At 45.7% G+C, this 25733-nt stretch overlaps 2 protein-coding genes across 4 annotated transcripts; both read left to right on the plus strand.

The window, feature by feature from the left end:
• The first annotated feature begins 298 nt into the window (after positions 1-298).
• On the plus strand, positions 299-21530 carry ZSCAN26 (zinc finger and SCAN domain containing 26). 3 transcript variants are annotated; one of them, XM_032338186.1, is made up of 4 exons: positions 299-530; positions 17107-17603; positions 17888-18005; positions 20231-21530. In XM_032338186.1, exons 2-4 carry the CDS (start codon positions 17184-17186, stop codon positions 21130-21132), a joined length of 1440 nt encoding a protein of 479 aa, XP_032194077.1. In that variant the 5' UTR covers positions 299-530; positions 17107-17183; the 3' UTR covers positions 21133-21530. The 3 variants fall into 3 exon arrangements, with proteins under 3 accessions (XP_032194077.1, XP_032194075.1, XP_032194076.1); XM_032338184.1 differs by lacking the exon at positions 299-530 and adding an exon at positions 12967-13081; XM_032338185.1 differs by lacking the exon at positions 299-530 and adding an exon at positions 13088-13533.
• Positions 6009-8806, plus strand: NKAPL (NFKB activating protein like). Its single transcript, XM_032338195.1, has one exon. It carries the CDS (start codon positions 6545-6547, stop codon positions 7754-7756), a length of 1212 nt encoding a protein of 403 aa, XP_032194086.1. The 5' UTR covers positions 6009-6544; the 3' UTR covers positions 7757-8806.
• Positions 21531-25733: the final 4203 nt, after the last annotated feature.

Below are 25733 nucleotides of genomic sequence, written 5' to 3' on the forward strand. Positions count from 1 at the left end.
CCGCCGGAGTGCGCGCAGCCCAGGCACCGGAAGCTGGTCCCCGGAAGTCAGGGGGCGTGGACCCGCGAGCACGCGCCTCTCCGCGGCCGCCCCGAGTTTAACCCTTCAGCTGCCGGGCTCGCGCCGGCTAGGCTGCCCTCGGGGCGGGACGGAAGAAGGGACGGCGAGCTCTGCAGAGGAAGTAAGACCTCACCTTGAAATCCGGGGGCTCTCATGCCCACGTGGCTGTAGAGCTGGCACGCACCAGACACTAACGTTCCGAAGCCCGGCTTCCTCGGTGTTCTTAGATCTCCCGCAGCAGGGCCTGCAAAAATAGCCGGAGCCATCACAGGCGCCTCCTTGGAAGAGAGCCGTGGCTGCCGCTGGTCCTTGCCTGCCTCCAGCTGTCACTCTCCATCCTGCCCTTTAAGGCCAAAGGCTTGGAAGAAAGCCCTCCCTACCCCGTCTCTTGTCCGCTGCCTTTCAGCCTTACCACATTGTCGGCAGCAAAAGGCCGGCAAAGCCATTCCGACCCCTCCAGCCAATTAACTGTAAGTCCCCAACGTCCCCCACCCGTTACCACTTCCCATTGTCCAGGGCCTCCTTTCGGCAGTCAGGCTTATGCTGCCCCCTACTTCGGGGAACTTGGTATCCCTGGCTGCTTGGTATCCCTACTCTCTCATGCTTGCTTGCTTCTTGTTTCTTCCCAGTTCCCATTCAGAGTCTAGCTCAGTGAGTAGGTCCACAGACTCTGAAGCCAAGTTACCTGGGCTCCTAATTCTGGCTTTATTTACCGCTGACTAGCTGGGTGACCTCCGTTAACTACATAACCTCTTTGTGCCTGACTTGCCGAGTCTTAACTGGGGGTAGTAATAGTAGGTAAGGATGTTGCGAGCAGTGAGTTTTTGTGTGTGTAAGGTTCTTAGAATATTGGCTGATCTACAGTAAGCTAGGCCTTCACTAAAATGGAAGGAGATTCCTTTGAGCCAGAGGGGACAAGGCTTAAGCCAGAAGTGAAAGCAGTTATTTCGCTGGACTGAGATTTCGGTAAGTCCCCTTTCTACTCAGTGGAATGCACGTTTGGTAGAAGTTTATAAAGTGGAAAAATACCATGCCAGTACCTTCCTGAGTTTTTTTGTTTGTTTGTTTTGTTTTTTGTTTTGTCTTTTAAGATTTTATTTATTTATTTGACAGAGATCACAAGCAGGCAGAGAGGCAGGCAGAGAGAGAGGAGGAAGCAGGCCCCGCGCTGAGCAGAGAGCCCGATCCTAGACTCTGAGATCACGACCTGAGCCGAAGGCAGCGGCTCAACCCACTGAGCCACCCAGGCGCCCTCCTTCCTGAGTTTTTATTCCTCAATCTGTCCCTCTGCAGTTCAAAGGGTAGCAAGGAAGGGATAGAACTTAAGAAAACGAGAGGTCCCAAAGGCTGTTACGAATGAGAACTACTAGAAAATATTTTTCTCCTGATGAGCTGCCACAAGAGGTACAAGGCACTGCCATGAGGTATTGTTGGCAAAATAAGTGAACCTGAATCAAATTATGTTTCTAGATCCTAATAGTTGCATATAGGTGAGATTCAGAAGCAATTGTTAGCATTTTTCACTCTGCGCAGCATATTAGAATTACTGGGGAGCATTAAAACATCCTGATCTTGGTTGCAACCAAGATCAACTAAATCAGAATGTTGAAGGATGGAACTCAGGTGGGCATAACCATAAAATTTTCCTAGGTGGGGCACCTGGGTGGCTCAGTTGTTAAGGATCATGATCCCAGGGTCCTGGGATTCAGCCCCAGGTCGGGCTCCCTGCTCAGCGGGAAGCCTGCTTCTCTCTCTCCCACTCCCGTGCTTGTGTTCCATCTCTCACTGTCTTTCTCTGTCAAGTAAATAAATTTTTAAAATAAAAATTTCCTAGGTAAGTGCAATAGGCAGGTACGTTTGAGAATTAATGAGTTCAATGATACTTAAAAGAAGCAATAAATAAAATTCAGAATGTGGGGTATTCCACAGGACAGAAGAACCTGGATCCTCAACAGATAAAGGGCATTTTTTGAAAAGGCAGCTGAGAAAACAGAATTAGATTAGATTAAAGGAGACCAAATAGATATACCTGCCAACACAATGTAACCATTATTCAGAATCTGATCAGAACAAAACAACTGTAAAAAATACATTTGGGTCAACTGGGAAAACTAAAACATAATGACATTAAGGAGTTACTATCAATTTAGTTGTCATAATGATATTTTGGTTATGTGAGGGAAAAAAGTCCTCATTTGTTAGAAATTTATAATGAGGTACTTGCAGGTATAATATCTGGTATAATATCTGGATTTGCTTTAAAATACTCAGAACTAGGGGCTCCTGGGTGACTTAGTTGAGCCTTGGACTCTTGATCTCAGCTCAGGTCTTAAGGTCTGAGTTTGGGCTTTGTGTTGGGCTCCACACTGGACATGGAGCCTTCCTGAAAAAAAAAAAATGAAATACTCAGAACTAGAGAAAACACACACAAAAAAGTACCACAATAGCTGTTGTTGAAGTTGGGCAAGAGGCATAGGAGTTCATTGTAATATCCTCTTTACACTTTTACATATTTGAAGTTTTCCATAGAAATCTGCTTTTTAATTATACAAAGTCCTACCTTCTTTCTTGAATATTGAATAATTCAGTCCAAAAGCCTTTAAGTGGTGCCAAAGGAAACTGTTACAACATGAACTGTATATAGTTCCAAAACTACACAGTGTTTTTCCTAATTCAGTATCCTCTGTGTGAGACTATAGGTGATTCAACAGAATTTCTTTTATATGTTGCATCGGGAAAAACAGGATGTTTCTTTGTCTACACCTGTTGTTTACAGAGCTGCGAGTAGGGTAAAGTGAGAGAAGCATTTAGGTCACAGAATTTAAGACAGTGGATGTGTCCTTTAATTTGGGCCCTCAGTGTCTCTCTCACCTCGTCCTAGTCCCCGCTCTGTCCATTAAACATTTTTAATTTATCTCTCTCCCCCTTCCCCTCCTTGCTAGGAGTCTCCCTCATGTCTTCACCCTTTATTTCTAACTTCCATTACCAGTCTCTTTCCTAGAAACTGTACGTTTAAGCAAGGGTGTTGTTTCCCTTGCGAGAGAATCCCTGGTTCATTCATTCAGCCCGCTGTGTTTATTTGATTTCACACCAGATACAAAGTGGAGTTTGGGAGAAACCACAAAAGAAAAGTGTGGTTCTTGGCCTTACGATGCCTGGAAATGTATCAGGGGGAAATCAAAAGGCAATACCTAAAAACACAGAAAGTCACACTACAAAATAAAAATGCGCAGAGAAGAGGTTGAATAGGGCTTTAAAACCACTGTGGGGGCGCCCCTTCAACAGCCCGCAGTTAGGGGCGCTGGCCCTGGCGCCGTCCTCCTGTCACAAAACCGTAAGAAAGAGAAAATGCATTTACAATACTGCATTGCATGGACATTCATTGCAAAAACAAACAACCCGTCCGCCGCCTCCCCAGCGTGTTGGTGCCCCAGACTGTGGGCAGCGCTTTTCCCGGGTGGTGTTCCCGGCCTGGTGGTTGGGCTCAGCAGCCCGCCTTCCCGCCTGCAAGGTCACCCCCGATGCCCCTGGGGCGGCCACGGCCACCGTGCGAGCGCCGCCTTGCCGAGTGCTCCCTAACCAACCCGCGGCCCCTACGGTCCGGCCGGTTCCTCGGCTTCAGCCCAGCCCGTCCCTGGGCCTGGGCACGACCACCGGGTGGTCATTCCTGGGGCTCTGGGGGCTGCCGAGGTACTCAGAGGGCAGCAGAAGGCCCGTGCAGACTGGGGTGTGCAGTTGTCAATAAATGCGTTGAGACCTTTGCTGTCAACTCTTATAAAACCGCGGAATACCGGGGTGGGGCTGGGGGGCCCGCGCAGTTCAAACCCGTGTTGTTCAAGAATCAGCTGTCTTCTTTTAGTCGCATTGCATCTGCCCGTATCAGGGGTGATGCTAGGAAACGGGCTGCAGTCATAATCGAGGTGTTGGTGTGCTCTTCGCAGCATAAATTTAGGCGACCACGGGCATATCCGATAAGCTACCCCTTGTAGAAGCGCCCCGTGAAATGTCGTTCAGAGCACTGTGTGTAAACGCGTACTGTCAGGCAGTGTAAGTCTCAGTGTGAGTGCCTTTGTTGTCGCTTGCTGAGGAAAGGTCACTAAATACTTGTAAAGGCAGCAAGTATGAAGTAATTTGGAGGGATGTTTAATTCCAGCTTGTCCTCAGAGTTCTATATAATTTGCTTGTTAGCAATTTCCTAGTCATAAGTATAGATTGTGATACTTTTCATAATGTGATATGCTTTCTGATGAGATACTGCAAAAAGTATATTTCTTCTGTATAATCTGCCAAACAGAATTACCCTAAATCTAATCACGAGGAGAGGAAATTATCAGATGAATTAAATGTTGGACATTTTATAAAACATCATCTTGGACCCTGAAAAACTGTGTCAAGTAATTTTTAAAAAGTGGAAGTGGGGGGCATCTGGGTGGGTCAGTGGGTTGAGCTTCTGCTTTCCTCTCAGGTCTTGATCTCAGGGTCCTGGGATGGAGTCCTGCATCCCACTCTCTGCTCAGGAGGGAGCCTGCTCCTCTCCACTTCCCCCTTCTCTGCCTACCTGTGATTTCTCCCTCTGTCAAATAAATAAATAAAATCTTTTTTAAAAAGTGGAAGTGGGAGTGTAGGGAGAGAAACCATTCTACATTAAACAGAACAAGGAGTAATCACAATCAAGTGCAATGCATGAAACTTAATTGGATTTTTAATCCCATTTTAAGGACATTATGGGAGCAATTTAGGAATTTTAACATATCCTACATATTAGACACCACCACCTAATGTTTAATAATAATATTAAAGTTTTTAAGAGGAAAAATGGCATTGTGATTGTGAAGGAGAATGTCCTTCTTAGACATTGATTACTGAAATATTTAGGAGTGAAGCTTCATAATGTCTAATTTTCCTTCAATTGAGTAAGAACCACAATCCTGACAATCAGTGAATCTAGGTAAAGGATTTTACCTAGATCCTTTACAGGTGTTTAACTTTTCTGTAGGTTTGGAAGCTTTTAAAATAAAAATTTGGGGAGAAATTTATGGAAAACAATTTTGAGAAATTTTGAAAAAGATAGTAAAATATTACCTATAAGAGGAATTTCATTTTATCTGAGCTTTCAACATCTGGTGATTTTCTTGATGATTAGAATGTATTTCTATTTAAAAACTACCTATTTCCTTTAAATAAAAAAAGATTTGTTTATTATTTGCGAGAGAGCACATGCACATGTACAAGCAGAGCTAGGGGCAGAGGGAGAGGGAGAGAGAGAGAATCCTTGAGCAGATTCCCCACTGAGCGTGGAACCTAATACAGGGCTTGATCCCAGGACCCCAAGATGACAACCTGAGCTGAAATCAAGAGTTGGATGCTTAACCAACTCTTGGCTAACACATCAACCCACGTGCTCCCCAAACTACCATATTTTATAAAAAGATTTTCAAAAATATTTTAGTGCTCTGAGTATTTGCTCATCTATACATAAAAGTAAGAAAATAATAGCTGAAAAAGGTATGGTTGGCATTTATTTTTGTTCCTAGCTGTGTATTTTTTGTACCACTAAGTCAGGGGTCTACTGTCTGCAGACCAAAATTGGCCCACTGCCTGTTTTTGTAGGGCATGAGCAGGGAATTATTTTATATTTTCATATTGTTGAGGAAAAATCAGATGAACAATAGAAAATTGTGACGTGAAATTTGCAGAAATTCAAATTTCAGTGTCTAAAAATAGTTTTATTAGAACACATCCATGTTGATTTACATATTTTCTATGGCTGTGTTTCCCCTGCAATGGTAGAAACCCAATTAAGCAAAATGTTATTCCTCAACTTATTTTCTTCCCATTAGAAGACCTGATTACAAAAAATGTATTATTTTTAACAAAATTAAGTTTTTATTAAATTTCTAATCAAATACCGTAATTTCTTTCATTAAAAAACTTAAAAAATGTTTATAACACTATCACTTTGGGAAGACAAAAAAGCAAAAATGAAACAAAGTGATCAAAAGACATTTTTGCTCCCGGTAGGTACAGATGGGGTTTGCAGTTCACAAGTAGAAGTTATTTCCGCCATGGAGATGGTGGACAGGTTTCTTTCTAAGGGATCAGCAAAGGAGCGTGGGAAGCAGGAAAAGTCCCCCAAGGGGCAATGATAAAGAGGGCCGAAGGGAGGAAGGAGGAGTGAAGGGTATCAAGACGGTGGAAGGCGAAGATCCAAGCAGCACAGAAGACGTTTGAACAGTAGAGGGGTCACTGATGCAAATTCCTGGTTTGCGTGTCCCGAGGGCTCAGGGCACAGACGCAGACCCTACGCACCGCGCAGCCTCGCCTCTCCGCCCGCGGTCCCGGTCGAGCCGGCGTCCCCTCGCCTAGCAACCCGCCGGAAGCGGAAGTCGCTCGTGCGCCTGGGTGGGCGGGAAGTGCCGGCCCGCGCTGTTTCTGTGGTAACTGCCCGGCGTTGGTCCTTCGCTCGCCGGTGAGGGCGTGGCTCATGGCCCCGGTGTCCCGGTCCCGCTCTTCCGAGGACACCGCGGGCTCTCGGAGGTGGCGACGCAGCTCGTCGGGGAGCCCGCCGTCCGCGCCGGCCAGGCACTCCCCGTGGGGAGGCCGCGCCCGCTCTCACTCCCGCGGCCGCGAGGGCTTCAGGGCCCCGTGGGGAGGCTCGGGCGTTGGCGCCTCTTGCCCGCTCGGCAGCTCTCGAGGGCCGGCCGCGGCGTCCCGCAGCTGCGCGTCCTCGTCCTCTTCCGTCTACTACGGCGGGTGCCGCTACCGTCACCGCCACTATGCGGGCGACCGGCAGTGGGCGGAGGAGTACGAGAAGGAAAAGGAGGAGAGCTTTCGGCAGCGGAGGCTGAGAGAGAGAGAGAGGATTGGCGAGCTGGGCGCTCCCGAGGTGTGGGGGCTGTCCCCACAGTTGCCTGAGCCGGACTCTGATGAGCACACCCCCGTGGCGGGCGACGAGGTGAAGACTCAGGAGACCAGCAGCTCAGACTCCAGCTCCGGAGAAAAGAGGAAGAAGACTAGTCATTCGAAAAGCAAGAAAAAAAGGAAGAAAAAGTCCAAAAGGAAACATAGGAAGTATTCTGATCATAGTAACGGGAATTCAGACTCCGACACTGATTCTAGCTCTGATACTGATCGAAAGAGAGCCAAAAAGGCCAAGAAGAAGGAGAAGAAAAAGAAACACAGGGGGGAAAAAACCAAGAAAAAGAAGAGTAAGAAGACTAAAAAGGAATGCAGTGACTCCAGCTTTAAAGATTCGGAAGGGGAGTTGCCGGAAGGTATCTGGACTGAGCAGTCAAAGGCGGCGGGTGCCATGGATCTGATAGGTCCGGAAGCACCTAGAGTGCACACCTCCCAAGAGGAGAAGCCTTTGAACTACGGCCACGCTCTGCTCCCCGGTGAAGGTGCAGCCATGGCTGAGTATGTAAAAGCTGGAAAGCGAATCCCACGGAGAGGTGAAATTGGGCTGACAAGTGAAGAGATCGCGTCGTTTGAATGTTCAGGTTATGTTATGAGTGGTAGCAGGCATCGTAGAATGGAGGCTGTGCGGCTGCGTAAGGAGAACCAGATCTACAGTGCGGATGAGAAGAGAGCCCTGGCATCCTTTAACCAGGAGGAGAGACGGAAGAGAGAGAATAAGATTCTAGCCAGTTTCCGAGAGATGGTGTACAGAAAGACAAAAGGGAAAGATGACAAGTAAGGACTTTCTGTTGTTCAGCAGGACTTTTAACAACGGTTTTATATGACCAAAATAGTGTGAAAAGACTTCATGGTGCTATTATATCTACTATATATATAGTGCTACTCTATCTACTGTATATCTACTGTGTTAGGAAGTCCTTCAAGAAAAAGCTGCTGTTTGAGATCTCTTTAACTATTTTGTTATTTTTAACTTAATATGTGCACATGGCTGAACAAATATTCAAATACTACAGTTGGAGAGTTAATAAAAGGTCTTTCATCCTAGTCCCTGATTCTTCTCCCCAAAGAAATAATTTTTTATGTCTTTTACGTCTGTTCATAAGTTCTGTGTATATACAAGCGTGTTGCAGGATCAAGGTTGGAGCTATTAACTGAAGGTTATTTTCCCTGTTGACCATGACCTCTGTCTCTCAAAGGGCTTCATGGAGCCCTTCATTTGCCCCTAAGAGGACCAGAAGAACCCCAGAAAGAACAAAGGATTCAACTGAGTGTCTCCTTCTGGTTGCAGTTAACAGACTGAGTTAACTAAAAGGAGATTTATTGGTTCGTGTAACTGAAAAGTCCTGCATGCCTTTATGGGACTTTGACTTTTTTCTTTTCCCTGGGTCATTTCCCTCCTTAGTCTGGTTTCCTTAAATAACAAAAGGGGTTGCCATTGGTCCTGAGTTTGGTTATATACTTCCTGGTCCACCTCTGAAGAGTGAAAGAACATTTCTGTCTTAGCATTCCAAACAAGAATTCTGACACTGACCCTAATAGGAATAGCTCAGGTCACATGCCCACTCTCAAAAAAAGGTACTGTTGCCACAGAGATAAGCCTGTTTCTGGAACTGCGGTTACAGTCAATTTATAGGCTACATGGGGAAGAAGTGGATACCTGAATGAAAAATCAGAGAAACGTTGGGAAGGTGTATAAGTAACCAACAAATGCCCACTATGGTTTTGAGTGATTTCTAAAAAAACAGTACATGTGCTGAAAGCCACAATTTTCTTGTAGCTTGCTTTTGACTGTTAGAAAGGGAATATCTGGGGTGCCTGGGTGGCTCAGTGGGTTAAGCCTCTGCCTTCAGCTTGGGTCATGATCCCAGGGTCCTGGGATCGAGCCCCACATTGGGCTCTCACTTGGCAGGGAGCCTGCTTTTCCTCCTCTCTCTCTGCCTGCCTCTCTGTCTACTTGTGATCTGTGATCTCTGTCTGTCAAATAAATAAAACCTTAAAAAAAAGGGAATACTTGTTGAGGGGGACATAGGGTTTATCCATAAAAATAGGTCTAAAAAAGAAAAAGTTCCATTGTGCTTGGGTCTTCCAAAGAGTAGATTAGGTGCCACCTTAGACTAAGAGGAGAAAGGAGGCAAAATGAGAAGGTATAAAGAATGAAGTCGGTGGAGCTCATGAAAAGATCAGATCAGGAGGGACCTCATGGACAACAAAGTTAGCATTGAGAGCCTGGCTGGCTCCTGTGTTAGAGAAGATTTTAGAGTGAGCTCCACTCAGGGTCTGTGATAAAGCTTTCATTGTCATCCAGTGACATCTGCCTGAATCCAAGACTTCATTTTATCACTAAGCAAACTATCTCATTTGAAAAGGGGACTCCCTTTTCAAGGCTCAAGACCCTACTAAGCCCCACAGAACCTAAGGTGAACGAGTGGGGTTCTAGAATCTCACAGGACAGTATGATGTGGAAGGGCATCTTCATCCTAGTAGATGACTCAACTGGCACCGGACCACACTACCTTGAGCATTTCCCCAGACTGTTGGGGAGCACTGGTGAAAGCCAATGTTACCTTTTATTATTATTACATATATTATTATGTATATTTATTTCTTTAGCAACAAACCATACCACATTTCAACCATGGACTTACATCTTCCTTTTTTCACTTAATCTTGGAGATGTTTTAATCAATGCATATAAATCTACCTTATTCTTTTTAATGACTTTATAATATTCTATTGAATAAATGACTATTTTATTAGATGTTTAAGATGTTTCCTATATTTTACAATTACAGAGTACTGAATTGGAAATCTTTGTGGATATGTGAGAATATTATCTGTGGCATTCTTACCTAGAAATAGAATTATCGGATCAAAAAGAATTCTTTGGATCGTCTAAAAATGGCCTCCTAGAAGTGGAGTTCTTGAATTAAAAGGAAAATATTTATTGGGTGGTTTTGTTTTTTTTTTAATGCTAGGCACTATGGCAGGTACTGGGTATAAGCCAGAGAGCAAGCGAAGTTTGATCCTTGAAATCACAACAGAATTGTACATTCTACTGAAGGAGACAGACCTTTAAAAATACCAGACAAATATGTATTAATTGCAGCATGCTATGAAGAAAATAAGGGACTAGAGACAATAATAGGGAGATGTTTTTGATAAGGTGGTCAGGAGAAGTCTAAGAATGTCACATGTTCTTTGTGCTTTTACATTTTAGTAGATTTTGCAACATTGCTTTGTAAATAAGATGTACCAGTTTACACACCTAGATAACTAACAATATTGTACTCCTAAACCTTTTGATCTTCACCAGTCTAATAGGTGAAAAAAGGCATTTCCTTTTTTCTTTTTTTTTTTTTAAGAGAGAGCGTGAGTGGGTCTGAGGAGGGGTAGAGGGATAGGGAGAGACAGTCTTAAGCAGACTCCCCGCTGGGTGAGGGGCCAAACTTGGGGCTCAATTTTAAGACCCTGGGATCATGACCTGAACTGAAATCAAGAGTCAGATGCTAGGGGCACCAGGGTGGCTCAGTCGTTAAACATCTGCCTTTGGTTCAGATCATGGATGACTCAGTCATTACACATCTACCTTTGTCTTATGTCATGATGCTGGGGTCCTGGGATGGAGCCCTACATTGGGCTCCCTGCTCAGCGGGAAGCCTGCTTCTTCCTCTCCCACTCCCTTGCTAGTGTTCCCTCTCTTACCGTGTCTTTCTCTGTCAAGATAAATAAATAATTTTTTTTTAAGTCAGATGCTTAACCAACTGAGCCACCCAGGCACCCCATAGGGGTTTTCTTTACTAGTTTATTCATATGATGGTTTAAAGTTATAGATTTTTCTAATATAAAACTATGGGTTAGGTATATTGGACTCATTTGTAGGTTTTTTATTGTTTAGAACAATCACTGGTCACATAATTTTCTATTTAAAATTCAGAATAATGAGTAATATCTCGCTGAATGTGCAGAAGCAGAGAGAAAAGCAGAAAGCATCATAACAAAAAGGTAAGAACTGCTTTCTTATGCTATAACATGGTATTAACCATAATAAGTATTGCATGACTTGTAATGCAATAGTGCCTCAGCAGATCCTATAGAAAAGAAAGTTTTTATTTTGAATATCTTGAGAATGGACCTGATGAAAACATACAGACCACCATTTTGTTTATAAAAATGATAATCCTGGAAAATGAAAGTCTCAAATTTGAAAATCAATTTATAAAATTACCAACATGTAGTCTGTCCTATAAGATAGTATTTTTATTCATTCTCATCAACTCTACCCCTTCCAAAAGATACAGACTACTTAAATTAAAAATGCAGACCTAGGGACGCCTGGGTGGCTCAGTTGGTTAAGCAGCTGCCTTTGGCTCAGGTCATGATCCCGGGTGGGATCGAGTCACACATCCTGCTCCTTGCTCAGCGGGGAGCCTGCTTCTACCTCTGCCTCTGCCTGCCATTCTCTCTGCCTGTGCTTGCTCTCCCTCTCTCTCTCTCTGATAAATAAATAAAATCTTTAAAAAAATAAAATAAAAATGCAGACCTTGAATTTTTTTTAAAACTCTGGTAAACTACATTTTGATTTTCATGGGTTGTTCAATACAATGCCAATAATCTAAGCCTTGATACTATGAGTGATGTTTAAGAAGCCAGCCATGGTAGAGTTTGAAAGGGGCAGTAAATTAAGATATATTTATTTCCTTTTTAAATTTTATTTATCCTTCACATAATTTTTTTAAAAATATATAAGCCCTTCTTTAGAAAGAAAAAAAAATCAGACATATGAGTTTTCTGTGCAAGAAAAAATGTTAACTTCTAATTAGTAAAGTATTTGCGTTGACTACATTTGTTTGCCTAAGGAGGTTCTAAGGTGAATTTATTTAATTGCTACTTCTGAAAGATACTTCCAAGCTTCTGGCACCCAAGGAGAAATGTTAACTCACCTTGTCCTAATGAAACGTGTTTTTTTGGGTGGCTGAGTGGGTTAAGCCACTGCCTTCGGCTCGGGTCATGATCTCAGGATCCTGGGATCGAGTCCCGCATCAGGCTCTCTGCTCAGCAGGGAGCCTGCTTCCCTCTCTCTCTCTCTCTGCCTGCCTCTCCGTCTACTTGTGGTTTCTCTCTGTCAAATAAATAAATAAAATCTTTAAAAAAAAAAAAGAAACGTGTTTTTTTCTTTTGTTGTGATAATTTCAATGCTGAAAACACTGAATAAACTACCTGTCATAAAACAATTAATATATTTAATGATTTTTCAAAACTCTCAACTAATTAAACATTAGTTTAGATTTTTTTTGTTTGTTTTAAAGATTTTATTTATTTATTTGACAGACAGAGATCACAAGTAGGCAGAGGCAGGCAGAGAGAGAGGAAGGGAAGCAGGCTCCCCGCTGAGCAGAGAGCCCGATGCGGGACTCGATCCCAGGACCCTGAGATCATGACCTGAGCCGAAGGCAGTGGCTTAACCCACTGAGCCACCCAGGCGCTCCAATTTGTTTAGATTTTTTAAAAAAGGATTTATTTTACTCAAAGACCATAAAAAACACTTTTTGGTGGGATGAACAAGAGGGAATATCTCTCTTTTCTTCTGTAGAACTGTTCTGGTAAACTGATATCTTGACGCTTTTTTCCCCCTGAAAACTACATTCACTGCAAAGTATGGCTGATTATACTTTTATAGTAATATACTTAATTTTCATTACCTTAAATCTTTCAATCCAAACATAGTTTCATTGTTCAATTTAATATTCAATTCTTGATACTATGAAAAAATGTTTAAAAAGCAATAAATTGACAGTGTTGTCATTGTGTTTAACGACTTTTTAAATTGGGGAGAAATGAAAAAGAATGTGTCTGTATTTAATCTGTGAATGAGCAAAGTAGAAATGCCAGTTCTTCGCGGTAACACGAAACCGAACAGGCCCGTTTTCACTCTAATAAGGTAAACTTCGCGGTGGAGACCCGCCTGCGCACGCACCTGCGCGCCGCGAGTGCGCGGAACTCCGCCCCACTTCGCGCGCCGGAAGCAGGACACCATCGAGCCGTGGTCCTCCCGCATGCCTAGAGCGGAGGCGACGGTGAGCTGGGGAGCTGGCCTTGGTGCAGGGTGAGGACCGCGGACCTTGCTGGAGCGCCACCCGCTGCCCCTGCGGGTGGGTGCTGGGTGTGTGGTGACTGCGCTGCGACTGGGAAAGTCTTGCAGCCCCGGGCTGGGAAGCAGCTTGTTCCCTGGGTGCAGAGGAGCCTTCTGCGGCAGAGGGCCCGCAGGCCGGGGAGGGGGGCGAGGGGCGGGGGCCGGGGGCCCGGGGCCTCCTGAAGCTGCGGATCGGCTCCCGGGGCACAGCTTAAGCAGCACTTGTGTCGCCCTTGGAACGCAGTTTTAAACACGCGTTGAAGGTAAACCTTAGAGGTAGTTGCTCGAGCAGAAACCTGAGCGACGTGAAAAGACCCGTGTGGCCTTGGGGGGCACGCACTTTCAGGCCGAGGGGAGCAGCGTATGCAAAGGCCTCCGCGCTTGCTTGGCTTTCTCGAGGAGTGTGCTGCACGGAGACCGGGAAGGTAGACCCGACGCAGTGAGCGGGGCGGGGTGTGGAGAGGGGGTGTGGAGAGGCTGTGCGTAGAAGTGGGCATTGTGTTGTGTAAGTCATTTGGTCGTTTCTCGGTGCGAAGAATTTTTGGAGGATTTTAAGCAGAGGGAAAACATGTTCTGACTTAGGTTTTAAAGCATCTATAGCTGGGAACTCACGATAAGGTTAGACCCGAGGGCCGCAAGAACGGAATCAGTGAAGCTATTACCGGTACTTCAGTAGGAGATGAGGATACCTTGGACTTGTATTACTGTAGACGTGGTTAGTCGCTGTCAGATTAATGGTCTACCTGGAAGGTGGAGCCAGCAGGCGTTGCTGTTGGATCAGATGTGGATTATGAGAGAGAGAGAGAGAGAGAGAAGGCAAAGTTAATTCCAAGGGTTTAAGAGCTCTTGGAGGAAAAGATCTGAGGTTGAGCTTTGGGATCTTGTGTAAGTTTTTAAATGCTCCATGTCTCGGTATCCCCTGTGCAGTGACGTTGGCACCTGTGTCTTTTTTTTTTTTTTTTTAAGATTTTAGTTATTTGTCAGAGAGCCTGTGGGCGCGCATTAGCGCGCAAGCAGGCAAAGGCGGAGAGAGTAGCAGGCTCCCTGCCCAGCAAGGAGCCGGATGCGGTGGGGACTCGATCCCAGGACCCTGGAATCGTGAGCTGAGCCGAAGGCAGCGGCTCAACCTACTGAGCCACCCAGGCGTCCCGACAGCTGTGTCTTGATACAGTTGTGTGAGGAGTAAATGCATTCATACTCAAAGTACATAAAACAGTTGTTTTGCCTTATTGTTTTATTATGCCGAGACACGAAGGGTATATGGGCACTAATGAGAAAAAAAATGGGGGACTTGAAGAGTGATGTGGAAAGACCCAGGAAGAGGAAATATTATCATGAATTTGAGGAACTGAAAGGTCATCAGAATAAAATTTTAAGCCCTATTAGATGTCTTTAACTTGATACTAAGGGTAGTGATAAATTACTTAATGCAGTAAATGCACAGCAGAGGCACAGTCCTTTCTCCTCTGTAGAAATATCACTGTTTGCAGTGTGGGAAATAGATTGGTGAGTCAGAAAGATCGTCCCAGTAGTCTGGATGGGAGGAGATGGTGGCAGGGGGATCAAGAGGAGAAAATAGATTTGAGAGCTATTTAGGCAGAATCAATAGCTCTTCAATGATCTGATGCATAAGATATGAAAGTTGGCTCATTTATTATACTATTTATTATATATTGTGTTTGGTGTGTTTAATCCTGTCATAGAAATGAACACCACTAAGTTAGCAACCTGTGTTATATATCTGTATTTGAGTTCTCCAGAGAAGCAGAACCAATAGGAAATACGTAGACATAGACACATAGAGACAGATTAATTATAAGGAATTGGCTTATGAAATTACAGAGACTGGCACATCCTCAAGATCTGTAGGGTGAGTCAGTGAGCTGGTGACCCAGGAGAGCCGATGGTTTAGTTCCATTCTGAGTCCAAAGGCCTGAGAACCAGGGGATCCAATGGCACAGTTATTGTAGGAAGTAGGAAGGCCAGCAGGCTTGAGATCCAGGAAGAGCCGATGTTTCCATTTGAGCCTGGAGGCCAGAAAAGAGCCAGTGGCCTGTGTGAAGGTGGTCAAGCAGGGAGAATTCTCTTACTTGGGGAAGAGTCCACCATTTTGTTCTATTGTGACCTTTGACTGATTAGACGAAGCCCACCTACATTTTAGAGGGCATCTGATGTAAATGTTCTTTAGAGTCCACTGATGTAAATGTTCTTCTCATCCCCAAACACCCTTACAGAAACCCCCAGAATAGTTTTTGATCAAATATCTAGGCACGCCATGATCCATTCAAGTTTTCACATAAAATTAACTGTTGAGGGGTGCCTGGGTGGCTCAGTCAGTTAAGCCGCTGCCTTCGGCTCAGGTCATGATCCTGGGGTCCTGGGATCGAGTCCCACATCAGGCTCTCTGCTCAGCAAGGAGCTTGCTTCCTCCTCTCTCTCTGCCTGCCTCTCTGCCTACTTGTGATCTCTCTCTGTCAAATAAATAAATAAAGTCTTTAAAAAAAAAAAATTAACTGTTGAAATACCAAACTTTTATTTTTGGCTAATGATCATCACTTCCTTTGACTTTTTTATTTCTATTAAGAACAGTAAGATTTAACACTTTAAATTTTAAGTCCATTTTTTGACCAAAAAAAATATATATGTATATCATTTGAGAGTTACCATGTCCACATCCAGGACGGTGTAACAGTAAGCTGTATTTGGAGCCCAACCAGGTTTTATAGTGTTTTTAAAACCCAAGAGCCAATTTTCATGATTCATTTAGGTGTTTGTTTAATCTAGAACAATACCGCTTTTTATTTTTGTGAAATCAACTTTTGTAGGTGAGCTGCATTCAGGATTTATCTGAAAGTCTCCTTGTTACTAGATTCATGTGAAACATTTATTACAAATGCGTAAGCGAGAAGGCACAGGTTGGTTGTCTGGCTGTTGGTGTTCCTGGGCTTGAGCATTTGATTAAGTTTGTGGCTGCCAGATGTCTCCATTGTTTCTTTCGTCATTAATAAGCAATCATGTGGTGATTCTTTGAGACTGTGAGAATGTCCTTTTCCCCCACTCCTTTGCCCAATGACTTCACCCATTTGTGGTCCTTTTTCTTTCTTTCTTTTTTTTAAAAAAGATTTTATTTATTTGTTTGTCAGAGGGAGAGAGAGACAGCACAAGCAGGCAGAGCGGCTGGCAGAGGGAGAAGCAGGCTCCCCGCTGAGCAGGGAGCCTGATGCGGGACTCGATCCCAGGACTCTGGGATCATCTGGGATCCTGACCTGAGCCGAAGGCAGCGGCTTAACTGACTGAGCCACCCAGGCATCCCCCGGTTTGTGGTTCTTGATTCAATCTGTTATTTCGTCAAGCTGCAAAATCGTGATTTTTCAGATTTGTTATGCCTGCTCTGTCAGCTGGCAATCTTGGGTAGAACCGAGTTTTCTCATTTTGTATGTATATTCTGTTTCTGGAAGGGTTGTTTCCGAGAGAAAGGGATTAATACTAATCATTGGAATTGTGTGAGTACAGCAAAGGTGTATTACAGTTATTGTTACTGTTATCATTGCTGCTCCTGTGATTCTTTTCTTTTTTTAAGATTTATTTATTTATTTGAGGTGGGGTGCACAACAGGGATGGGGGCAGAGGGCGAAGGAGAGGCCGACCCCACTGAGCAGGGAGCCTGATGAGGGGCTTGATCCCGGGACCCTGGATCATGACCTGAGCCGAGGGCAGATGCTGCACCAATTGAGCCACCTGTTTCTGTGATTCTGTTTGTTTGCTTGCATGTTTGTTTTTTAGATTTTATTTATTTATTTGCCAGAAAGAGACACAGCGAGAGAGGGAATACAAGTAGGGGGAGCGGGAGTGAGAGAGGGAGAAGCAGGCTTCCTGCCAAGCAGTGAGCCTGATGCCGGGTTCTGTCCTAGGACTCCTGGTGCATGACCTGAGCGAAGGCAGACGCTTAATAGCGAGACACCCAGGCGCCCCTGTGATTCTTGTTTTCACATTGGCAGGAGGAGACAGTGAAAAGGAAGCTCTCTGGGGCAGAGCGGAAGCAGGCTGACGCTGGGGAAGCAGGCTGACGCTGGGGATGGCGATGGCACTGGTGAACGCTCATTCCCCAGCTCCTCTGAACCTGAAGAAGGAGGGGCCGCGGACAGGGAAGGAGGATCGCTGCTCTACTTGGGAACAGGGGTTCAGGCTACAGGGAAAGAGCTCAGGCTTCGGACAAGAGCCACTGTGCAAACAGTTCAGGCAGTTGCGGTATGAAGAGACCACAGGGCCCCGCGAGGCGCTGAGCCGGCTGCGGGAGCTCTGCCGACGCTGGCTGCAGCCCGAGACACGCAGCAAGGAGCAGATCGTGGAGCTGCTGGTGCTGGAGCAGTTCCTGACCATCCTGCCCGCGGCGCTGCAGGCCCGGGTGCGGGAGCACCGCCCAGAGAGCGGGGACGAGATGGTGGTCATGCTGGAGCACCTGCAGCCGGAGCTTGGGAAGGCAGGACAGCATGCGGTAAGGAGCGGATGGGCTCTTTTGCAGAGAAGCAGGACCTGAGACCTTGGGCCAGAGCAGGGGGCGTGAGTTCAGCAGCAGGAGAGCTGCTGAGCTGTGGTTCCATTTCTTTCCAGTTTGGCGGCTCGTAGGGAAGGTCAGCCTCTCCCACTGTCTACTGCGAGGAACTGAACATGCTGATGCCCCCTCCGGTTCCTCTTTGCTCCTTTCTCACAGGGAAGTGTTTCTGAAAGTTTCCTCCCAAGCCCTCAGGTCCCTAACTGTCCCTACATAACTGTCCCTAGGGCCCAGATCAGGCAAAGAAGCAGAAGGTGCTTGCAGAGGAGGCGGCCCCTGTGGCAGCGGTGCGGGAGCCGCAGGTCCAGGCTGAGCGGGACGTTCCGGGGCCCGAAGAAGAGAAGGGTAAGGAACAGCGGCGTCCTCCCTCATGTGACAGGCGCGTTTGGCGTCCCCTGCCGAGGCCCGGCTTTTGTGTTTGTCTTGAGTTGGGTTTATTGAGGCCTAATCTACACTCGGCAGAATTCACTCCGTGAGTTTTCACAAACATGACAAAACTCAGTTGTCTAATCACCACAGTCCAGATCTGGAAGATTCCCATCAGCCCAGACGCTTCCCCCCCGTCCTTTCCTTGGCGCTTCTGTTCAGCTGAAACCAAAAGCTTCTCCCATGCTGTCCTTCATCTTCTCCTCCTTCCTTTTACAACGGGGGTGACCAGACAAGGGTTGCTAGTGTCTCACCCGAGGCAGAGAGCCCCAGCCAGGTGCACCAGTCCTCATTTTTTCTTGTCTCCTTCAAGTTACTGTAGTGTTATTACTGTCTTTTGTTTCTAAATGTCACCTAGATTTGTTTCTTCCTGTATGGTATTTTCATTGTTGCTTAAATCCCTCTTTCTTGTTTCTGTCCCTTACATTTTTTTTTTTTTTTTAAGGATTTTTATCTATTTGAGAGAGAAAGCACCAGAGCATGAGCGGGGTGAGGAGCAGGGGAAGCAGATCCCCGCTGAGCAGGGAGCCCGATGAGGGGCTCGATTCCAGGACCTGAGATCATGACCTGAGCTGAAGGCAGACGCTTAACTGACTGAGCCCCCCAGGAACCCCATGATGGGCATGTATTTTAAGTACGACAAGGAAATGTGGTCATAGTAGATTCTTGACACTGTCCCTTGCCCTCTGGGTCTGTTGAAAATGCTGTTTTACATTCAAAGTTCAGGTCATTTTCGGGTTTCAGAGCCGCCCCCTCCTTTTAGTTGTATATGTTCTTAGATCATCGCTGAAGAAGGCTCTCTCTTCCTTTAAGCCCTCCCACCCCTGTGGCCACTGCAGGAAGATGTGCACAAGGTGCCCCGTGCGGGACTCACGGTCTCTGGCCTCGCCTGGCGAGTCCCCCACTGTTCGCTTTGGCTCTCATGTGCTCTCCCTTTGCGGTTGGTCTGCTGCCTTCATGGGGCTCACACTCTTGAACTCGCACTACTTGTCATGGGTGCTGCTGAGGACCTCCTCTCACTCCAGCTTTGCGTCCTCATTCAGGCTCCTGGCCTCGGAAGGCCTTCTACTCCCCCACCTGTGCCTGTGTGTCTGCGCTTTGGCTTTATTCGTCAGATGTTGCTAGTGGTCTTCCACGTACCAGACGTGTGAGCCGTTACAGCATCGAGACTCCCGGTGTCCGTCGAGCCCCACAGGAAGGCAGCTACTGCTGTCCAAAGAGATCAGGAAAGTCCAAGACCTCTTTGTGAACTTATGTTAGCTTCAAGGTCTTGTAGTCCAGTGGTTTTGATCTATCGGTGAGGACGCTGAGCTCAGAGAGTTCAGATGACACAGTTAATCAGTGATGAAATGGGCTCTGTGTCTGCATTTCTTCATTTCCAGCACCTTCTTACTGGCCCGAGGGCCTTCAGTTGACCTCCGGCTGACAAACCATTTTCTTTCTTTCTTTTCTTTTCTTTTTTTTTTTTTTTTTTCAGATTTTATTTATTTATTTGACAGAGAAAGAGAGATCACAAGTAGGCAGAGAGAGAGGAGGAAGCAGGCTCCCCACTGAACAGAGAGCCCAATGCGGGGCTCGATCCCAGGACCCTGAGATCATGACCTGAGCCAAAGGCAGAGGCTTAACCCACTGAGCCACCCAGGCGCCCCAAAAGCGTTTTCAAGAATGTACAGCCATTGGGGCGTCTGGTTGGCTCAGTGGGTTAAGCCTCTGACTTCGGCTCGGGTCATGATCTCAGGGTCCTGGGATTGAGTCCTGCTTCCCCCTCTCTCTGCCTGCCTCTCTGCCTACTGGTGATCTCTCTGTCGGGTAAATAATAAATAAAATCTTTAAAAAAGAGAATGTACAGCCATGTCCTTTGAGACTATTGGCTTGCTTGCTAACTTTGTGTGCTGTGTGTATGTCATATGATCAAGTTCAAACCGTTTAAGATAAGCCGCCTCCTTCTAAGGTCGCCACCACCCCCACCCCCCCAGCAACCACTGCTCACAGTTTCTTGTGGGCCACTGTGTATCTGTTCTGTGCTTCCGCAGCATTTCCACTTGGCACACACGGCTTGATTTAAATTTATTCCTCCTGAATGCAGATTCCCTTCCCTAAGCATCAAAAAACAAGTAATTGGTGGTATATATTTCATGTTTCAGGTGACGGGACAAAGACTGAGAATGAGAAGGTGGTTGTACAGACAGATTCTCATGGAGGAGCGGAATCATCTGGGAAAGTGTCTGAACCTGTAGAACCTGGTCCTAAGGACCCTAACTTGGAACAGCAACAGGTCAGGCCCACGGAGAAGACTGAGTGTAAATGCTCAGAATGTGGGGAGGGCTTCACCCAGAGCTCAGACCTGATTGGACATGAAGGGACACACGCAGAAGGAAAGCTCTGTGGCTCTGAGGCTTGTCAGAGTCCCAGGCCTGTGGCACATCAGAAAGTCTGCTCAAGAGAGAAGGGTCATCAGTGTCACGAGTGTGGGAAAGCCTTTCAGAGAAGTTCACACCTTGTCAGACACCAGAAAATCCATCTTGGCGAGAAGCCTTATCGGTGCAAAGAGTGTGGAAAGGTCTTTAGCCAGAATGCAGGCCTTTTGGAACACCTCAGGATCCATACTGGAGAGAAACCTTACCTGTGCATCCACTGTGGGAAGAACTTCAGGCGCAGCTCCCACCTCAACCGACACCAGAGAATTCACAGCCAGGAGGAGCCCTGTGAGTGCAAGGAGTGTGGGAAGACCTTCAGTCAGGCCCTTTTCCTCACGCACCACCAGAGAATCCACAGCCACTCCAAAAGCCATCGCTGTAACGAGTGCGGGAAAGCCTTCAGTTTGACCTCAGACCTCATCCGCCATCACAGGATTCACACCGGAGAAAAGCCTTTTAAGTGTGCCATATGCCAGAAAGCCTTCCGACTGAACTCCCACCTGGCCCAGCACGTGAGAATCCACAATGAAGAAAAACCCTATGAGTGTAGTGAGTGTGGCGAAGCCTTCAGGCAGAGGTCGGGGCTTTTTCAGCATCAGAGATATCACCACAAACACAGTCCGCCTTGATGCGGCATCCTGTCTGCGGGAACATCAGGGACAGTACGTTGACAAGCAAGCAGCACTTTAGGAAGAGTCACTCCAGCCGGTTCGAACCTCTGAGAACTCCAGGGGCCAAGCCGGAGGCTCTGCCCCTTCACGTGTGCTCAGGTGCCGAGCACAATTATTTGACCCTTGATGGGACTATGGGAACAAGCGGAACAGCATTCTTCACTGCAGGACTTCTCTGAGCCTTTAACTTGGTAAATGTATGATTGCACACCTCCAAGTAGTAGAGACCCTCATGATGGGTGAGGACTTTGAAGTCAGCAGTGAGTCAGCCAAGTACCTATGGATTTATAGGCTTGAATGGAGCCAGAGCAGGTCGATACGTTTGCATCTGCTACAGCAACAGCTATAAAGTAAAACTAAAGATGTTTGGAAAATCCCGCTCTCAAAGGGATCTTAAAGTGCAGGTTAAGGCTGGCATTTTCCCCCGCTGGCTTTACTAACCACCCCTGCGGGCATCCCCCCACCTTCCCCCACCTCAGTCAGCGGAAGCATTTTAGAAAGCAAAGAAAATTTAGTTCGACCACTTCTCACCCCATTCTTGTCACAATACTTCACTGATGCGAGTTAGAAATCAAGATTTTATTTAAAGTATGGAAGAGACTTCATAAGTCATTTCAACGACTAGTGCTGAGTTAAATCAGGCAGCAGCTGTCTTGCTCGGTAACTCCAGTGCCAGGTTAGTGGCTCCTGCACAGACACTGTTTAATAGGTGGAGAAAGAGATTAGACATTTTTCCTTAAAGACTGATAGTGCAACTTTATTTTATTTTTTTAAAGATTTTATTTATTTATTTGAGAGAGAGCATGAGTAGGGGGGAAGGCGAAGGGAAAGGGGGAAGCAGACTCTCTGCTGAGCACAGAGCCCAACACTGGGCTTGATCCTAGGACCCTGCGATCATGACCTGAACCAAAAATCAAGAGTCAGATGCTTAACCGACTGAGCCACCCAGATGCCCCTGATAATATGATTTTCAAATGTTCTTGTTCTGGAATTCTTTGGAAGTCAAATAAAGTCAGCTCGGAGGAGACCATGATTTTATACTGTGAATACCACAATGTCATGGTAATGATGGCGAACATTGAGCTTAGGGGAGTCCGCCCTTGAACTGTCATTGCTTGCTGATTGTCAGTAGCTGTATAGGGTATTGTGTCTGGAAAAAGTGTCTCAGTCTTCTGTGGGAATGAACCCCAGGGTATTGCTGAGGTTTTGGTTCAGCTGCATATTGTTTAGAAACAATCGAGGAGTGACTTCACAATAGCTTGTTTTTATCTCAGAAAAATCTGGTGACAAGCAGTCCAGGACTGATAAAGTGGTTCCATGACACCACTAGGGACCCTGCCTCTGCTTTTCTGTTAGCCTCCTAGTGCACACCACCAGTCCTGAAGTTGTCACATGATCCTTGGTGGCTGCTGAAGCTCCAGCCATCACATGCAAAATGCAGACAGAGACAGAAGGAAAAAAATTCCTCGCAGTTCAGCCAGCTCTCCATGCACAGCCTCTCAGAAGTCAGTTCAGCACATACCCTGCAGACTAAAACTTGGGAAAGGGAGTCTGGAGAGTGTCTTATGGTTTGCAGTGTGCCCAGCCAGAAACTAAGCTTCTATCACTAAGAAGAAGGGGAAACATGAAGGCTGGAACAGGCACTTTGCAGTCTTGACCCACTTCCCAACTGCATCTGGCTGTGTGCAGTCTGACCGGCTGCCACCGTTAATGCCATTTCCTGGAGGAGGACCAAATAGGTGGGAGAAGCAGGGCAACTTTTTGAGGCAATTTTGAAGAATCCATGGAAACAGTAATGTTCGATTCCTTAGGAAGTCGTAAAGCTGTCTTTCATTCTGCCTTGATGGGTAAAGTTAAGTGGATATCAGGGATTTTCTCCCCAAGTGTTTTGACAGCTGTGCTGAGGTCGGTACCTAAGCCCTCAGCTCTGTATCATAGTTCAAATCTGTTTGATTCTGTTCCTTTTAAGAAGGGAACAAAGAATAAAGAACAAAGAATGTCTTTATTATTCTCATGAAAAAGCAATGACAGTGACAAGAGTTAAAGTATGAGAGTGATGCACTCTTTTTTTTTTTTTAAGATTTTATTTACTTATTTGAGAGAGAGTCAGAGGGAGAGTGTAAGAGGGGAGAAGGTTAGAGGGAGAAGCAGACTTCCCGTGGAGCAGGGAGCCCAATGTGGGACTTGATCCTGGGACTCCGGGATCATGACCTGAGCCGAAGGCAGTTGCTTAACCAACTGAACCATCCAGGCTCCCGAGAGTGATATATTCTTAAATATCTGAAAAATATAGCTTTCTTTATGATGATTCTGAGGTACATGCATTATAAGTGTTCTAAATTCATGGACACCGTAACCAACCTAATCCCTCACACAGTCCCAAAGTCAGTGGTGTTCTCATCAGTACCCTGGGGGCATACCCATAGCCACTTGAACATAAGTGTTGGAAACAGGTATATTTTATTTTTAAATTTTTTTGAATGTGAGCATGGGGACGGGGAGGGGAAGGAGGAGTGGGGGCAAGAGATTCTCAAGCAGGCTCCATACTCAGGACCCGAAGATCATGAGCTGAGCTGAAATCAAGAGCAGGTGCCCCTGGATACGGGTATATTTTAATAACATGCTTTTCTTCTCTATTCTTGAAGGTTATAGGAATATTGAGGAAAGGGCAAAATGTTATAGCAGATCTTGATGAAGGTTTTGCTTGTGATGCAACCCATGTTAGATGCTGTAGAAGGAAAGCCGAAAGTCTGTTGAGAGGGCAGCAACCCGGGAGGGATGAGCTGTGTCACAAGGTATCCTACTGATCAGCTTTTCTGTTGGGATAATATCCTGTAATGTTCAGAAAAGATGGTCCTTGTGTGTCTTCATTTCCTGCTCACTTTCTGCTTAAAAAACAAAGTTATTAGTAAGTGTGCCATTATAATATAGTATGGAAAAACAGGAAAATAAAGCACCCTAAATTTTCACCTGTCAGAAATATTCACTGTTTAATGCGTGTGCACACACACACACACACACAATCTCTCTCTCAAATGGTGATTAGTAAGTACTGATAATTTTTAATATAATTGTCCATGTTTTATCTTCATAAATTCTTAATAAATTAACTCTTACTTGTTTATGATAGAAATTCATATATTTTGTAAAAATCTTGAAAAATGTAAAGAAAGCAAATCATTCTGCTTCGTGGTCCAGATAGAATCCCTTAATAATGTATTTTGAGATACTGATCTTTTTTATGCAAAGAAGCACTTTGCTTTTCTGCTGGTTTTCATGAACAGTTTTGACTTGTGAAGAGAAGGACAGTCCCTTTGCCTACCTGCTCAGTCCATTCTAGACCAGTTCTGCCGTGATCTGGGTGGGCAGTGGCCATGTGACCCTTCTCTGACCACCGAGGATTGGACTCGGGTGAGGAACCCCTAAGCTGAGCTTGGTCATTCAGATACTCCTAAAGGTTGATCCTGGGTCACAGACTCTGGTTGGTCTCTGTTAAACATTTGAACAAGAAACTGATCTAGAGCTGGAACCATTTTTGTGGTCACATAAAAACCAAACGGAAACAAAGCAGCCCAGTGAGAAGTAATGAAGGCAGCGAGTCCTGAAGCTGGAACCCATGAAGGCCCAGAGACACTCAGGAGCAGCGACTCGGCCCTCCTCTCCCGAGGTCGGCCACACTCCCAGCTGGTCCCGGGAGTCCAAGGAATACCCTTGTTTGCTTCTGCTAAAGATTTCTTTTAAGTCCATTTGATTGGGTTTCTGAACCTTGCTAACAATTAAAAAAAAAAAGTTCCTGATCAAGACACTCAGATAACTAAAAGTTTTCATGGAAGATCATTTAATTTTAAAAATTTTTTAAAGATTTTATTGATCAGAGTGAGCGCGGAATAGAGTACAAGCAGCGGGAGGGGGAGAAGCAGATGGCCAGCTGGGCAGGGAGCAGATGCAGAACTCGATCTCAGGACCCTGAGATGACCTGGGCCGAAGACAGCTGCTTAACTGACTGAGCCACCCAGGCGTCCCGAAGATGATTTTATGGTATATTTTCCCATTGTTAGTCGTTTATAGTTCGTCACCACAAACATTCCAGTGAACATCCTCGGACATAAGAGCTTTGCTCACTTTGTAGAACTCTTTTCCTTCACTCATTTCCTAAAACTAGAATGAATGGGACTATGGGGTAGGCACATTTTCTAAGGCTTTGGGTTCATTTGCCAAATTGCCCTCCAGAAAGGTTATACTAATCTGTGCCTTCTGTTAGCAGTCTGTGAAGATGCCCGTTTTTCCATACTCATATCAAACATGGAAATTATTCTTTTGCAAATTTGACAATCTGGTGCGTATGAGATAAGTCCTTTTTTAAAGCAGTTTTAAAATAATACTTCTGGGGTCCCTAGGTGGCTCAGTAGGTTAAGTGTCCGCCTTTGGCTCAGGTCATGCTCCCAGGGTCCTGGGATTGAGCTCCATGTCTGGTGCTCTGCTCAGCAGGGAGTCTGTCCCACTCCTTCTGCTCCCTTCTCTGCTCCTGCTCTCTTTCTCTCTCTCTCAGATAAGTGGGA

This window comes from Mustela erminea, chromosome 4 (genome assembly GCF_009829155.1).
Source record: "Mustela erminea isolate mMusErm1 chromosome 4, mMusErm1.Pri, whole genome shotgun sequence".
NCBI classification, from domain to species: Eukaryota; Metazoa; Chordata; class Mammalia; order Carnivora; family Mustelidae; genus Mustela; species Mustela erminea.